General features: G+C 38.9%; 1 protein-coding gene and 1 long non-coding RNA gene across 6 annotated transcripts in view; one reads left to right on the top strand and one right to left on the bottom strand.

The window, feature by feature from the left end:
• The first annotated feature begins 4,598 nt into the window (after nucleotides 1-4,598).
• Nucleotides 4,599-18,155, top strand: part of eag (ether a go-go) — a 28,884-nt gene continuing 15,327 nt past the window's right edge. Inside the window, exons 1-4 of one of the 5 annotated variants that reach the window (XM_069503774.1) lie at nucleotides 4,599-5,180; nucleotides 5,376-5,491; nucleotides 7,111-7,743; nucleotides 16,310-16,430. In XM_069503774.1, coding sequence (XP_069359875.1) covers nucleotides 7,617-7,743; nucleotides 16,310-16,430 — 248 coding nt within the window. In that variant the 5' untranslated portion in view covers nucleotides 4,599-5,180; nucleotides 5,376-5,491; nucleotides 7,111-7,616. Of the gene's footprint in view, nucleotides 5,181-5,371; nucleotides 5,492-7,110; nucleotides 7,744-14,564; nucleotides 15,113-16,309; nucleotides 16,431-18,155 lie in introns of those variants that run through there. The other 4 variants (XM_069503773.1, XM_034977220.2, XM_069503777.1 and 1 more) reach the window with 4 other exon arrangements.
• LOC138403400 (uncharacterized) lies at nucleotides 9,668-14,569 on the bottom strand. Its single transcript, XR_011237656.1, has 2 exons — nucleotides 14,366-14,569; nucleotides 9,668-14,280 (listed from the first exon to the last, which is right to left on the bottom strand). It is a non-coding gene; the product is annotated as an uncharacterized lncRNA (long non-coding RNA).

The raw sequence follows: 18,155 nt of genomic DNA, 5'->3' as shown, positions 1-18,155 counted from the left end.
GTATTACCTTTTGACCTCATTGAAAAATAATCTTCAACAATTTTGCATTAAACTCGTTTTTACATTGATTCTAATTCTTTGGCTAGAATTCATAGATTTCATAGAGATAGATTGGCATAGATTTCATTTGCTAGAATTTTCTATCTCTTTGTTGTGTAATTTTTTTTTATTTTATGTTTTTTTTTGTAATTTTTTTATACCAATGGATAGCTAACGAAACGTAGATGTTTTTGAAATAATCCGCAGGATAAGTGCCATAGCAATTTTTACAGAAAATTTGCAAGTTATTCATAGAATTAAATTTAAAAATCGAAAACTTGTACAGTTTTTGGGTTGTAATTTTAAAATGCTTGAAGATTTTTCTTGTTTTATAACTGTTTATTATTAACAAGGATATGTACTAGCAAGAAAAAAATGTAATGTAATACATTGTTCCTTTTTTTTAATTAATTTTTAAAGTGGCAAACACCCCTTTACCAAGAAAAAAATAAAAAAATGAATAACTCGAAAACGATACACTTTCGCATGAGCACTTTAGGGGTCGTTTGATAGCTAATGTCCTGTACTATAACCCCTTAACGGGATCGTGTCCTCTTTTCCTGTAACCCTGTATATATTTATTAATATTTATACAGTGCGACAAGGCTCGCTTGGCACTTGAATGACATTGACAGGTGGGCGCTGTTGGAGAACGAAGGCTTAGACTATTCCAACAAACAAGAACAAAGAGGACACTGGGCGGCAACGTTAACTGCGATTACAGCCACGCGCCAAGATAGCCTTGTCGCACCTATAGTGCGCGCAACACAGAGTCCTGTGACAATCTGAACTGTCATACTTATAGTGTAATTATTACCAGCACAAAAATAATAATTAAAAAAACCGACTTCCAAAACCACTACAAAGTAAAAAACAACTTTACAAAGTAAAACGCGCGCGCGCGCACACACACACACACAGTTGGATTTTTTTTAAAGAATATTAGCCATGTTAAATGACTAATATTCTCCTTTCTTTCTTTATTAGGAGTAGGTACGACAATAGTGCAACGGGCGGGGTTTGAACCGGCGGCCTTTATTAAATTAAATTATTATTGTATATACATTTATTCTAAGTCTATTCTGTTAAAATAGTTTTTATTATAATTTGAAGTAATCTCTTGTGGCCTTCTGTAAAAACTAGATTAAGATTTAAATAATAATGATGTAGGTAATAACGCTGTCGATTACTTTCAAATAAACAAAATAAAATAAACTTTTGTTTCTAGTTTCTACACTTGTAGGTATGTAGGAATGTTGAAGTCGGGCGAGCTTCACGCTTTGATTTCTAGTTTCTTTCTCTCTTTTATGCTCGCCCGACTTCATACATAGGTACCTACACGTGTAGAAACTAGAAACAAGTTATTTTTTACTTTGTAGTGGTTTTGGAAGTCGTTTTTATTTATTTATTTTTATTTTAAGCTATTTAGTGTAAGTTCTCATTGCTTGGTACCTGAAATATCAATTCACCAGCAAATCTTTCCAAATCCACATGGCTTAGGAGTTCAGTACCTTGCAGCATCAGGATTGACGAGTTGGGACTTGGAATTCAATAACATAGTCTATGCTCGGCATTTACAATGTTATTTCACCAGGAACAATTACTGAATCTCTATGGTTTAGGAGTTCTGTGCCCTGCATCATCAGGATTGAAGAGTTCGGACTTGGAGTGTAATCATGAAGCCGTTGCTTGATACTTAAACTATCAATTCACCATCAGAAATTCCCAAATTCCCACGGCTTAGGAGTTCAGTACCTTGCAGCATCAGCATTAAGGAGTTGGGATCCCAGGTTCAATGGTGTAGTCTATGCTTGCCAGTGAAAATAATATTGCGTCATCCGCAGTTTCTGAATCACTATAGTTTAGGAGTGCTGTACCCTACATCATCAGGGTTGAGGAGTTGGGACTTGGAGTTCAAGCATAAAGTCGTTGCTTGGTACCTACAACATAAATTCACTATGAACACTTCCTGATTCTTTTAGATTAGGTGGGCAGTAACCCTGCAGCATCAGGATTGAGGATTTGGATCCAGAATTTTTTATCGGACCACCGCCGAAACATCTGTTGATTAAAAAAATTTACTTGCAAATCGATCCAGAAACCTGGAAAAAATCGATGTACATAGGTAGGTACATTAAAAAAACTGAGTGGAATTGAGAACCACCTCCTTTATATATTATGCGCTGGTATTATAAATCACTACTATGCAATGATATTATTTTGGTAACGAAGTAACGACCTCACTAGCCCAAAAAAGGCGCCTTTGGAGCCTAAACCAGTGAGCAAAAGTCGTTTTGTTTTTGTTCACCCAGTGAGCAGAATTCGTTTTTGTTCAGCTAGTGAGCAGAAATCGTTTTTGTTCAGCTAGTGAGCAGAAACCGTTTTTGTTCAGCCAGTGAGCAGAAATCGTTTTTGTTCACCCAGTGAGCAGAAATCGTTTTTGTTCACCTGGTGAGCAGAAATCGTTTTTGTTCACCCAGTGAGCAGAAATCGTTTTTGTTCACCTAGACTTTCACAGACAAGTAAAGGATTAACCAGGGAGTAACATAGGCTCCTTTTGTAACCGACTGTCAAAAAAGGAGTCGTGTTTTGCTACCTATGTCCACCAAAATCTCCGAGATTACTGAACCGATTTGCGTAGTTTCTTTTTTAATCGGTAGAGAAACTTTATGACATTGTTCCATAAATAAATTTGGAGGTACCTACCAAGTAAAGACTATCGTTAAAATCGAGGACCCCAGTTATTTTTAACCGACTTCAAAAAAAGGAGGAGGTTCTCAATTCGTCGGAATCTTTTTTTTTTTTTTTTTTTTTTATTTTTTATGTATGTTCCCCGATTACTCGAAAACGCCTGGACCGATTTTGAAAATTCTTTTTTTGTTTGAAAGGGTATACTTCAAAGTTGGTCCCATTTCAATTTGGTGAAGACCTGATGAACATCTTCGAAGATAGATACTGGAACTCCTCAACGGATAAGAGTAAATTGCTCGCGATCAGTGTAAAAGCTTAGTAAACAGTAGATTTTTAACCAGTCATAGCATAATTCCATGGGGCCACTAAAAATTGTGAAATAAAAAATTTTTACAAAAAAAATAAAAACCGACTTCGTTACACAAACACTAAAAATTGAAAAATAATTTAATTTATTACCGATTATATTATGTATACAAGAGTTAATATAGTTCCATAATAATATTTTTTGGGGTCGGTGCCAATGAGGTGCCATTGTGGAGTCCCATAAAAATATGAAGTCTAGACGATTCGCGCAGCTAAAGCTAATTGGCACCGGCACCAAAAAGTATTATTATGGAACTATATTAACTCTTGTATACATAATATAATCGGTAATAAATTAAATTATTTTTCAATTTTTAGTGTTTGTGTAACGAAGTCGGTTTTTATTTTTTTTGTAAAAATTTTTTTATTTCGATGAACTTAGTGAACAGTGAACATTTAATTACACCACACTTTTAGACCAAAGCACTAGATAAAAACCGAGACTGGTGTTTGCAATTTGCAGCCCAAATAGACCGTAGTCTGTGCTAGGGCTGACAAAGATCAACGACCTCACACGATTTATATATTTTAGGTATTAGGTGAAGTTAACTTTAGGTACATAGATACAAAAACATTTATACAAAACATTCATACTAGCATTCATACATAACTGTACCTAACTTTTTATTTCATTTTAAACTACCATTTAGTGTTCTTTCTTCTACACTAATCTACACTAATATTATAAAGAGGAAAACTTTGTTTGTTTGTTTGTTTGTTTGTTTGTTTGTTTGTTTGTTTGTTTGTTTGTACTGAATAGGCTCAAAAACTACTGGACCGATTTTAAAAATTCTTTCACCATTCGAAAGCTACATTATCCACGAGTAACATAGGCTATATTTTATTTTGGAAAAAAATAGGGTTCCGTAAGATATTTGGGTTTTTCGGACACAAGGTGTAAAAAATCAACCAGAAAAGTTACTTATTTTGCGTACGCTGCCTAAACTATAAAAGATAGAACCATAAAATGTTCTAATTAATTGTAGATCTTATAAATATCTACAAAAAAGTCCGCGACACACTATACCCATCTATGTCGAGTGAGGCACAGCAACCATTTTTTTATTTAAAAATCTTGAATTTTTTTTGGACTACATTTAAACGCGTTTATTTTACTCATGCTATTAATCCTTATCAAAATAAATGATTTCATCACTAAGAACAGTTTATGGAGATAATATTTGGTCTTTGAATGATTAAAATTAGACGTTTGGTTTTGAAGTTATGGCGAAATTAAAATATTACGATTTCTGCTGCACGGCCCGTTGTATTATATAAAGAGGTAATGTCGTTAAGTTTGTTTGTAGGGGGTAATCTTTAGAACTACTGAACCGATTTTAAAAATTCTTTCACCAGTAGAAAGCTACATTATTCCTGAGTGACATAGGCTATACGGGATCTTTAAAAACCTAAATCTACGCGGGCGAAGCCGCGGGGATCAGCTAGTAACCTATAACCTGGGTACTGTTATGTTTTCTGGTGATTAAAAACTTAGCCTTCTTAGTTACGACTGTCGATAACATTAGTCGGCAGCTGCTCAATCGTCTTACACATCCGTGACGTCATGAAATACAGCAATGGCCACCGATAACTCTTCGTGCACGAGACGTCACACGCCAGGTGCATCGGCGAGCGAGCGACTGGGCGACTTCGACGCTGGTCGCATTATTCCTTACGATATTCATTGTTAGGTCCCATGTAAGGAAACATAAAGAGAAATGCGCTCATTCACAAATTTATATCGACTATGATGTCGGATGTAAAGTAGGCCATTCGACCGCTCCGCCTGCCGTGTGCGGGGAGTCGCGGCGCGCAGGCGCGCGGCGCCGCGGCACACGGCAGTGCGAGCCACCCCTCGCGGCGAACGTGGCGCTGCTCCCGACCTGATCCCCCGCGCCTGTCTCGGGCGCCCGTGCAGTTCCCGTGCGGAGTGCAAGGAGTCGTCGGCGCGGCGGCGCGGCGGCGGCCCGCAGTCTCGGCGGCTCGGGAACGTCGAGTATCGATCGTGCCGTCCGTCCGCGGCGCGCTGACCGCCGTCACCTCGGCCGTCGCCGCCTGCCGCTGCGTTCCGGGGAGGTTCGACGGTAAACATTGAAATACAAGTACCTACTTACCTACCTATAAACCAAAGTAGGTCCTCAATTCTTTACCTCGCCTAACTATCAGTGCGACTATCGACTGTACCTGTCAGTGTCATCTGTTCCTAAACCCAGTTCATCGAGTGAACATCTTGTACCTATGTGTCTGTGCTAATAAAACCAAATCGTGGGTGCAGCCAGGCCGAGGTCCCAGTGACGTCGTCGGCATGGAGGCGCGTGCCGAGGCTGAAGGCGCCTGCCTCGCGGCCACCTGACCGCGCGACGGTCCTCATGCGAGCGAGCCGACACACGCACCGGTGAGTGGGCATCAGTCAGCCTCGATATCTTGTGTTACAGAAATCGGTCAAAACAATCAAGTACGTAGTTAGGTAGCGACAGTCACCAGGCATCGTGCAATATACTGATATACATTATACAGGGTGACCGGAGATGTGACGTCTAAGAAAAAATTGAATACCTTATATTAAGGGGTATCCAAATCACCCCCATGTATGTTCAGCGATTTTCAATAGTTTAGGAGATATAAATTTTTTAATGATATTAACAAACGATGATAACAATTATACACATACAACACATGTCTTCTCATTTAAAAAATTAAAATCCTAGTAAAACTGTACATACCAATATAACATTTAAACAAAAAACTATCAACTATAATCTTAGAAATAAAAGTAAATTACACATTTGGCAACCACGAACAAAAACCTACGGAACTAAAAATATAATGTGTGAGGGTGTACATAATAATATGTTTAATAGCTGAAGTGATAAAACAGACTAAAACCATTGTTCAATTTAAGAATAGGCTAAAGAAATATGTTGCGGACAATATTGTTTAACTAGAACTTGTAATTTGCATAAAATTGAAATAGTTAATAAGTTAGATAAAAAAATTTATAATTAAGTATAGACATAGGTAGTTAAGATAATAATTTATTATAGTAAAATTTAAAATTGAGTTTGTAACGCATGCGTCTGTGTTAGTAGTTACTAAAATGTATATATAATTAATCTTAATGTAAGTGAACAAGTGTGTTCTTTTTGAGAATAAAATTCTTTAAACCGAACCGATATCTTCATAATTTTCATCCGTCAGTGGTTTTTATTTTTTTTCTTTTTCTGGAGAACGTTTTTGGACATTTTTTTCGTGGTAATTAGTAACCATAAGTTCAAATATTGCCTAAAAAATAATGGTTTACCTAGGCATTAGGGAACATGACTAAAATTTTATCAAAAGTTTAAAATGATTGTTCGAGCGCAGTAGTTACAAAACTTCAAGACTTGAAAAAAAAATTAAAAAATGGCGCCATTTTTTTATTTTTTTTATGATTAATTTTGAATTAAAAAAGGTCATTCATTTACTTTGGAGACCATTTACATCAAATAAACCCCTATTAAGGTTAGGTTTTTTTTAATTATTTCTGAAGTGGTAAGTATTTCTAAAATAGAAATACTTAGATGCCATTGGCGCCATTTTTTAATTTTTTTTTCAAGTCTTGAAGTTTTGTAACTACTGCGCTCGAACAATAATTTTAAACTTTCGATAAAATTTTAGTCATGTTCCCTAATGCCTAGGTAAACCGTTATTTTTTAGGCAATATTTGAACTTATGGTTACTAATTACCACGAAAAAAAATGTCCAAAAACGTTCTACAGAAAAAGAAAAAAAAGAAAAACCACTGATGGATGAAAATTATGAAAATATCATTAAAAAATTCATATCTCCAAAACTATTGAAAATCGCTGAACATACATGGGGATGATTTGGATACCCCTTAATATAAGGTATTCAATTTTTTCTTTTAGACGTCACATCTCCGGCCACCCTGTCTACCTACCTATTGTGATTCAGACGTGCTGCTACCACTTGTAAACAGTAACGTGTAGGTGTGTGTGTGTGTGTGTGTTGCAGGACGCGGCGCTGAGCGCGCCATGCCGGGCGGGCGCCGGGGGCTGGTGGCCCCGCAGAACACCTTCCTCGAGAACATCATCCGCCGCTCCTCCAGCCAGCGTCGGTGTCCACTCTCACCCCCTCACCCGCTCACCCCCCGCATGCCGCATCATGTCCCTCCACTGTGCACTGCTGCCAGCACGCGGCGCTGAGCGCGCCATGCCGGGCGGGCGCCGGGGGCTGGTGGCCCCGCAGAACACCTTCCTCGAGAACATCATCCGCCGCTCCTCCAGCCAGCGTCGGTGTCCACTCTCACCCCCTCACCCGCTCACCCCCCGCATGCCGCATCATGTCCCTCCACTGTGCACTGCTGCCAGCACGCGGCGCTGAGCGCGCCATGCCGGGCGGGCGCCGGGGGCTGGTGGCCCCGCAGAACACCTTCCTCGAGAACATCATCCGCCGCTCCTCCAGCCAGCGTCGGTGTCCACTCTCACCCCCTCACCCGCTCACCCCCCGCATGCCGCATCATGTCCCTCCACTGTGCACTGCTGCCAGCACGCGGCGCTGAGCGCGCCATGCCGGGCGGGCGCCGGGGGCTGGTGGCCCCGCAGAACACCTTCCTCGAGAACATCATCCGCCGCTCCTCCAGCCAGCGTCGGTGTCCACTCTCACCCCCTCACCCGCTCACCCCCCGCATGCCGCATCATGTCCCTCCACTGTGCACTGCTGCCAGAACTGCTGCTGCGACTCACGGGCACCATATTGCTATTTACGCCATACGTTTTTATACTTAGATTAGATGATGCTCGCGACTTGGTCCGCATGGAATTTTTTAAATTCCGTGGTAACTCTTTGATTTTCTGGGATAAAAAGCAGCCTATGTCCTTCCCCGGGCTAAAAGCTAACTCTGTTCCAAATTTCATCAAAGTCAATTAAACTGTTGGACCGTGACCGTGCTAGCAGGCAAACACACAGACAGACACATGTTCGCATTTATGATATTAGTATGTAAGTATGGTTGGAATAGATATAAGTAGGTACCTATACCTACTCGACCGAGATAGGTACTAACCCGCGAACGCTTCCACGAGGCTGCCGCAACGCACGCGCTCGTCGCGTCGCGCGTGCGTGACGCATGCAACCTGCCTATCGACCTAGCGACCTAAGCACTAAGCAGTGTCGCTCGACGCTCGTGCAGCTTATGCTGAGTAGCAGAAGATTGCACGTCGAGATACATCACTATCACGTCGACTTGTTCTACTGTAGGTACCTGCGTGCCAATATGTGTATCACTATCACGTCGACTTGTTCTACTGTAGGTACCTGCGTGCCAATATGTGTATCGGTGTCCACACAAACACGTGCTCCTGAATTTCTTATTCTATCGAGATATATCTACTTTCTAGCCACTATTTAGAGTAGCTACTCTGTTTAAATATCTCGCCTTGCATCATCGCACCTCAGCACGTCAGCACGTCAGCACGTCAGCACGTCAGCACGTCAGCACGTCAGCACGTCAGCTGCGAACTGCGAAGCTTACGTAAACACAGTATTACAACATTCGCCTTCACCGTAAGCCGTGTCGTTGCAAGTCTTCTTGTAGCTAATGCTACACGTCACAGTTCACTCGCGCGAGGCCGGTCTCCTTCACACTGGCATGCATCCCTCGCGTGACGGCGAACTGCTCGTGCTGGAACAGCCGGCCCTTTGAACATACAGTACACGTCGGAACCAGCGGCAGATGTTCCGCAGATGCCGGCCATGACGTCACGATGTCATCTGCCAATAAACGGACGTAATCTGACGCGCTTGGCCAACAGTGGCGGACGTCAACCAAAGTAATTTCAAATAAAATTATTAATGTCGACCATAATATGTCGACCTACTCTTAAGAGTGTATATACTGTTCTTTAACTCAGTCGTTAATACTGTATGGCATCATAGCCTGGGGCTCATGTGGATCAACTTTACCTACTAGACAAACTAAATAAGGCTCAAAAACTTAATCTCAAAATTATCTTAAAAAAGAATCGACGATTTCCTACGGAAGAATTATTTAAACTGAATAAAGTACTAACCCTAAGAAAAATATTCATATGGCATAATGTACATGGCAAAATATTTGACGACTTTACGATCGAGCAAGCTCCCAGTCCCCTACGGCAAAGGCAACTAAGATGTTCAGTTCCCCGACGAACGTCTGGATTCACGAGTAGACATTTTACAGCTGCGGCACCGAAACTATTCAATAACCTTCCGCTGGAGGTATCTAATCTGACTTTATGTGCCCAGCGCCCATCCTTATAGAAAAAACTAAAATTTGATGTAAAGAAATTTCTCCTAGAATCCTCTTTTGAAAATTTTAAACGTCTTTATGACAAGATCTGTTGAAACGAATGCTTTAATTGAATACAATTTATCCTATCTATTTAAATTATATATCTAAACTCCGTAGGCATTAACAGTTGCACTAACTATAATATAGTTTCATTACCTTTATTTCTGTATAATATAACACACTAAATGTTAATTAATATAAGATTATATTGTTGAGGATTTTTGCAATTAAACATAAATGGTTTCTCTGAAAAACAAAGTTTTATTTTAACACCCGTTTACTTTTACAATATTAGGTAGGTACATAGGTACAACAAACTATGAGTTCTCACCTGAAAAACAAAGAAACGACATTTAAAGTTCACTAATATCGCCTCCTCAACTTTATCCGTTAAATTATCTTTTTACAAATCAAAACAACGTAATTACGCCATTGCACACAATGCGTCACTCACTCCACCACAGACAAGTTGATACACGCGCGAAGCGCGGCAAACTCAATTTTATGAAATGTCATTTCATTACATCTCCCCCCCTTAAGAGCGAAAATTCGAAACAACATATCCACACAATATACCTATAAGTTATCTTCATATTCGTTTTCCGCTACTTCTTCTTCAGCCTCTGTTGTGACAGGTTGTAATTTTGTTATGTGGAATAAAGTTGATTCTGTTTTTCTGTTACCAGTGTCAATCCTATACATGGAGTTCGATATTTTCTCTATTATCTTGAAAGGGCCTATTTTTAATTCGTCTAATTTCTTTCTATTCAATCTATTTCCATTTTCTACATATACACTGTCTCCTATATTAAACTCTTGAATTTTCCTATTTCTATCAAATACTTTCTTGTTGTACATGTGGGATTTTATTGTATTCTCTAATGCCAATTTTCTATCAGCCATCCACTTGTCTTCCCTTTCTGTTATTTTTAATTCATTTGGTAGAATACTAACATTCGTACCATCCAGTAAATATTTTGGTGCAAAGCCTGTAACGGAGTGTTCTGTTTCATTATATTTCTGTATACATTCTCTTGCCACTGTTGTCCATGTTCTCTTATTATTTTTCTCATTTATTTTGCACCTTATTTTATTTACTACTGTTTGATTTAATCTCTCGTTCAAGCCGTTCGAGAATGGTGTATTCACAGCTGTAAAAATTAGTTTAATATTATTCTCTTGCAAATGTTGCTTAAATTCTCTTGAATTGATGCCCGGATATTGATCTGTCAGAATTATTCCAATCTCATCTGTCTCCAGCACATTTTTTGTAAGTTTTATAAAGTCACTTGCATTCTGTGTTTTTGAAGTCGCAATAAATGCATATCTCGTGTAGTGATCAACTAAAAGGTGTAGGTATTTTTTTGTTGACCTAGAGCCTCCAAAGCCACCGATAGTATCCATTGACATAATCTCAAATGGTTTTGTGGCTGGTCCCAGTTGTGACATTAATCCAAATTTTCCTTGACATCTTGATTTATTTTTTATGCATATTTCACATGTTTTACAAATATTTATGATATTTTTTGTTAGGTTTTTAGCTGTATATATTGGACTTATTTTTTTCTGCAATTGTCTGATCCCAATATGGCATAGATCTTCATGCACCTTTTTTATGAGTCTTTTACTAAATTCTTCTGAAAGGATAATCTTTTCATGTTTCTTTATTTTTTTATAATAAATTCTATTTTTGTGTATAAGATTTCTCTTTTCTTTTATTGTTTCATTTTTCTCTTGGTCTTCAACTATATCTTTTATTTGTATTAAATTAACTATTTTCAATAGTTCCTCTTTGTTATCTTCTGATTCTAATACAGGGTTTCGGCTCAAACAGTCTGCTTCTACATTTTCTTTACCAGGTATGTATTTTACTGTGAAGTCATATTGCGATAGGTAATATGTGAGATCACCCAATTCTTCGTCTGTCCTGCTTTTAATGTTCATGTTCTCTAGAGGTTTGTGGTCTGAGTAGATAGTGAATTGTTTTCCAATGAGCCAGTGTTGCCAGTATTTAACAGCTTCTTTCATAGCAAGACATTCCAAATATATAGCCTTTTTCCGTTTTTGAGATTCATTCAGTTTTTTTGAGAAATATGCCACCGGTTTGTCTTTACCATCTAGTTGTGTTTGTTTTAGTATTGCCCCGATGCCCTCTAAGGATGCATCTGTAAAGATTTTTATTGGTAAGTCTTTGTCATATATTTCCAATATCGGCTGAGAACATAAATATCTTTTTATTTGATTAAATGATTCTTCACACTTCTCTGACCACACAAACTTTTGATTTTTTCTTAATAAATTATGTAATGGATCTAAGATAATTGCGCTTCTTGGTATGTATTCATGGTAGAAGTTGATTTTTCCCAAAAATTGTCTGATATTCTTTTGCGTCTTAGGAGTTGGAAAAGATCTTATTGAAATCAAATTGTCTTTTAGTGGTCTTACCGAATTGTTCTGAATTACATGGCCAAGATACTTTACTGAGTCTGAAGCAAAGGTACATTTTTTAAATTTCAATCTAAAGCCTTCTTTTATTATTGCCTCTAATACACTTCTTATGTGTTTTATATGTTCTTCAAAAGTGGACGAGTATATCAAAATATCATCAATATAGTTTACGGAGTATCCTGTGAGATTGTGCTTTCTTAGAATATTGCTTAAAATTCTCTGGAAAATTGCTGGTGATGTTTTCAAGCCAAAAGGGAGGCAGGTCCACTGGAAGTGGCCATCTTGTGTGACAAATCCTGTTTTATTTCTATCTTGTACCCGTAGTGGTATTGCCCAAAATGCTGAGTTTATATCCAGCGTGGTAAAATATTTACAATTTCTAGTTTTAATAATCAAATCATCTATTAATGGGAAAGGTTGAGCTTGTGGTACAACAATTTTATTTAGTTCTCTGAAATCTACACATAAGCGGGATTTTCTATTTTCACCTTTTTTAAATGCTAAAGTCACTGGTGCAGCGAATGGACTGTAGGATTCTTCGATTAAATTATTCTTTAGTAACATGGATATTTGCTCTTCAATTTCTAATTTATCTTCTATTGTACATCTGTATGGTCTTTTACTACAGTATCTATTTACTAGTAAATCTATACGAGCTTCATAATCTTTAACTGATCCTATATCATACTTGTCCTTAGCAAAAATTGTTTTATATTCCTTTATAATTTTCTCTATCTCAATTTTCTTTTCATTATCTAAATGGTCTGTCATACTAACAAATTCCTGTGTTTCTATGTGTTCATTGAAATTTATTGCATATGCTTTTATATTCTTATCTTCATTTGTGTTATCTTTAGACATCATGTCTATTTTATTTGTTGTTTTCTTTTGCTCTATCCGCAAGTCCTCATTTTGTGTTAATTTGAATTTCTTTATCATATCCAATCCGACTATAAAATCATCAAAATCCTCATTTTCTATTATATATACATCCACCTCTTCTTCTAAATCAAGGATTTTTATTTTTATTGTTATCAAGCCATCTGTCTTCTTCACACCATTAACCGTTTTCATATATGCTATATTCACGTTATCTTTTTTTTCTTTTACTTTAATCAGTCTTGAATTTATTAACGAGATCTGTGAGCCTGAATCATAAATGCCGCTCACTTCTAATTTATTTTCTAATAAAAGCTTGATTTTGATTAATGGTGTACTTACTCGTTTTTTTTTTCAGTATTCATGTCTACTTCAATAATGGAGTTATTAGCTTTAAAGAGCTTTTCAGATTCATTTTTATTTTTTTTAAACCAACATGACTCCTCCGGATGATATTTAATTCCTTTGTCCAAAGATTCACAAGTCTTACATGGCTTCTTCTCATTAGTTTTATTTTTATAAAAAAATGTACCACTTTTTCTTATAGTTGAGTTTTTCTTGTATATCATACCTTCATATTTTCTTATCTCGTTGAACAAATCAGTAGTGTTGTTGAGTTCGTCCCTGTTTAACCTATTTAGGATAAACCCAGGTAGACCTGTTGCAATCAGATCTGTCATTGTTTTCGGGTCTATCGATTTGTTTATATCTAGTATGAGCCGCTCTTTTTTTATAGCATAATCAATCAACAATCCTTCTTTATACCTGAATGCGAGGGCAGTTGTGACCATGTCCCATCCTTGATTTTTAAAAGTTTCCAAAAATTTGTCTTTCCATTCCTTCCATTCAGAATTTACTGTTAATTTTATAACCATCGAGCTATACCAATCTAAACAAGATTTTTCTAAAAATAACCTCAATATGTCTATTTTTGTTTCATCTTTTGTTATATTAAAGCGCTCACATTCTTTTTCAAAATTCTCTATCCATTGCATTGCATTAGGGTTCTTGCTTGTGAATTTTTCAATAATAAATTTCTCTGAAATATGTTTTAGGTTATGTTGATTTTCTTTCTTGGTTGTAGTTTCTATTAATTTTTCCAAGATATGTTGCAAACTGTCATCTCTGTGTTCTGGTTGTTTTGTGCTCATTTCTTCTAAATATTGATCTGAGAATTGCATATTACCTTCCTCATCTATGTACGTTTTCTTTAGATTTTCATCCAATTTTATCCATATTTTTCTACTTTGGTGTCTTTTTTTTATGCTATTTTTTATTTTTGAGAAAGTGTTCATTTTAACAATATACGTATGGTGAATTACCGGCTTCAACTCATCAGGTAAAACATAACATTTTCCTTCTTCTGTAGATATTGAGGTTATGGCCAATACATTAGATTTGCCATCACTTGAAGCTATCATCGTAAACTCAAATTGCAGCCGGTCCATCTTCCTTTAGTTAACGAAAATGTCGTTTTATAAGATTATATTGTTGAGGATTTTTGCAATTAAACATAAATGGTTTCTCTGAAAAACAAAGTTTTATTTTAACACCCGTTTACTTTTACAATATTAGGTAGGTACATAGGTACAACAAACTATGAGTTCTCACCTGAAAAACAAAGAAACGACATTTAAAGTTCACTAATATCGCCTCCTCAACTTTATCCGTTAAATTATCTTTTTACAAATCAAAACAACGTAATTACGCCATTGCACACAATGCGTCACTCACTCCACCACAGACAAGTTGATACACGCGCGAAGCGCGGCAAACTCAATTTTATGAAATGTCATTTCATTACATTAATATTAACATTTACACATAACTTTATTTATTAAGTAATTTATTATAATTTAATTGTTTACCTTAAAGAACTAAATTCTTTTATTTAAAGAAGAAAGTACATAAATGGTAATCCATACTAATATTATAAATGCGAAAGTGTGTCTGTCTGTCTGCTAGCCTTTCACGGCCCAACCGTTCAACCGCTTTTGACGGGTACAGATATAGCTTGCATCTCGGGGAAGGACATAAGCTACTTTTCATCTCGGAAAATCAAAGAGTTCCCGCGGGATATTAAAAAACTTAAATCCAAGCGAACAAAGTCGCGGGCATCATCTAGTTTAAAATAAAATAAAAAGGTACAGGTTTGTATGAATGCTAGTAAGTAGGTATGAATGTTTTGTATGAAAGGTTAATTCTAACACCTAATAAGTAGGTGTAATAACCTACCCAAAACATATAAATGGTGTGAAGTCGTTGATCTTTGTCAGCCCTGGCACCCTGGCACACTGGCACCCTGGCACCCTGGCACCCTGGCACCCTAGCACAGACTACGGTCTATTTGGGCTGCAAGTGAGTACCTGAGCATTGATAGTCCTAAGTTTATATAAGTCGTCATAATTAGTTATTTCTTTGTATAGCGTTGGCTTCCTATTAAATAAAATAAAATAAGACAATAATATTGTCACCTTTCAGTGTCAATACCCATATTATAAATACGAAAATGTGTTTTTTTGTTGGTTTGTCCTTCGATCACGTCGCAACGGAGCACCTGATCGACATGTTTTTTTTGCACGGTTTTTAAAATCTCGTGGGAACTCTTTGATTTCCCGGGATAAAAAGTAGCTTATGTCACTATCCAGGTCTTGCCATACCCGTGCAATTTTTTTTAAATATGAAAAACCAAATCCACTACAAAATATAAAATAAAAAAAATAATAATTAAAAAAACCGACTTCCAAAACTACTACAAAGTAAAAAATAACTTTAGTTTCCACACGTGTATATAATATTATGTTGAAGTCGGGCGAGGTTCAACCTTTGATTTCTAGTTGCTTTTATTATGCTCATCCGACTTCATACATAGGTACATACACGTGTAGAAACAAAAGTTATTTTTTACTTTGTAGTGGAAGTCGGTTTTTTTTTAAAGATTTTTAGTGTAAGTACTCATTGCTTGGTACCTAAAATATAAATTCACCAGCAAAACTTTCCAAATCCACATGGCTTAGGAGTTCAGTACCTTGCAGCATCAGGATTGAAGAGTTGGGACTTAGAATTCAATAACAAAGTCTATGCTTGGCATTTACAATGTTATTGCACCAGGAACAGTTCGTGAATCTCTATGGTTTAGGAGTGCTGTACCCTACATCATCAGCGTTGAGGAGTTGGGACTTGGATGTCAAGCATGAAGTCGTTGTTTGGTAGCTACAACATTAATTTCCTATGAATTTCGTTTGTGTCGGCCGCCTGCCGTGGGAATGGTTCCCACACCGCCGCTTTACCACTTGACATGTTTCCTAACTGCACGCTGATATACGGAACAGGTCTGCAGACAGACTGGTCTGCTCACACGAAGCTCACAGAAGCCTCACCTTGGGCTACGAGTTCTGTGTGAATTGGATAAATGTGTGAGTGAGGTTAGGAGTGCACGAGTCCTGCTCCCCTGCATGCACGCATCTTCATCGTCATGTAGCATCAGACTGTACCATGCTGCAGCCGCGGCAGGCGGCGGGCCATGCTAACGTGAGGGCGGTCTTCTGCCCACAGCAGACAGCAGCTTCCTGCTGGCCAACGCGCAGATCGTGGACTACCCCATCGTGTACTGCAACGAGACGTTCTGCAAGATGAGCGGCTACAACCGCGCCGACGTCATGCAGAAGTCGTGCCGGTGCGTGCCTACTGCCTCCTTCTGATTATTACAGGTTTTTCTGATGATTTGGCGTGATTTTGGACTTAAAAACAATTAAATGGGTACGTAACCTCACTTGTAACAATTAAATGGGTACGTAACCTCACTTGTAACTATTAAATGGGTACGTAACCTCACTTGTAACAATAAAATGGGTACCTACGTAACCTCACTTGTAACAATTAAGTGGGTACGTAACCTCACTTGTAACAATTACATGGGTACGTAACCTCACTTGTAACAATTAAATGGGTACGTAACCTCACTTGTAACAATTAAATGGGTACGTAACCTCACTTGTAACAATTAAATGGGTACGTAACCTCACTTGTAACAATAAAATGGGTACCTACGTAACCTCACTTGTAACAATTAAGTGGGTACGTAACCTCACTTGTAACAATTACATGGGTACGTAACCTCACTTGTAACAATTAAATGGGTACGTAACCTCACTTGTAACAATTAAATGGGTACGTAACCTCACTTGTAACAATTAAATGGGTACGTAACCTCACTTGTAACAATTAAATGGGTACGTAACCTCACTTGTAACAATTAAATGGGTACCTACGTAACCTCACTTGTACCTACTAAGGATTGTTTCTCCCATCTTCATTTAATTGACTTTGATTAACTTTTTGTTTGTTTGGTTCAGTAGAACAAGGTATCAAAAGTTTGGTTCTTGAACATCGGCCTCGGGTGCCTCGGTGAGAGTGACGTGTGTGTGTGTGTGTTGTGGCAGGTGCACGTGGATGTCCGGCGAGCTGACGTGTGTGTGTGTTGTGGCAGGTGCACGTGGATGTCCGGCGAGCTGACGTGTGTGTGTGTTGTGGCAGGTGCACGTGGATGTCCGGCGAGCTGACGTGTGTGTGTGTTGTGGCAGGTGCACGTGGATGTCCGGCGAGCTGACGTGTGTGTGTGTTGTGGCAGGTGCACGTGGATGTCCGGCGAGCTGACGTGTGTGTGTGTTGTAGCAGGTACACGTGGATGTACGGCGAGCTGACGTGTGTGTGTGTTGTGGCAGGTGCACGTGGATGTCCGGCGAGCTGACGTGTGTGTGTGTTGTGGCAGGTGCACGTGGATGTCCGGTGAGCTGACGTGTGTGTGTGTTGTGGCAGGTGCACGTGGATGTCCGGCGAGCTGACGTGTGTGTGTGTTGTGGCAGGTGCACGTGGATGTCCGGTGAGCTGACGTGTGTGTGTGTTGTGGCAGGTGCACGTGGATGTACGGCGAGCTGACGTGTGTGTGTGTTGTGGCAGGTGCACGTGGATGTCCGGTGAGCTGACGTGTGTGTGTGTTGTGGCAGGTGCACGTGGATGTCCGGCGAGCTGACGTGTGTGTGTGTTGTGGCAGGTGCACGTGGATGTCCGGTGAGCTGACGTGTGTGTGTGTTGTGGCAGGTGCACGTGGATGTACGGCGAGCTGACGTGTGTGTGTGTTGTGGCAGGTGCACGTGGATGTCCGGTGAGCTGACGTGTGTGTGTGTTGTGGCAGGTGCACGTGGATGTCCGGCGAGCTGACGTGTGTGTGTGTTGTGGCAGGTGCACGTGGATGTCCGGTGAGCTGACGTGTGTGTGTGTTGTGGCAGGTGCACGTGGATGTACGGCGAGCTGACGTGTGTGTGTGTTGTGGCAGGTGCACGTGGATGTCCGGTGAGCTGACGTGTGTGTGTGTTGTGGCAGGTGCACGTGGATGTACGGC

The sequence above is a fragment of the Maniola hyperantus genome, chromosome 16, assembly GCF_902806685.2.
Source record: "Maniola hyperantus chromosome 16, iAphHyp1.2, whole genome shotgun sequence".
NCBI lineage: Eukaryota > Metazoa > Arthropoda > Insecta > Lepidoptera > Nymphalidae > Maniola > Maniola hyperantus.
This window is presented reverse-complemented; position numbering and strand designations above follow the sequence as displayed.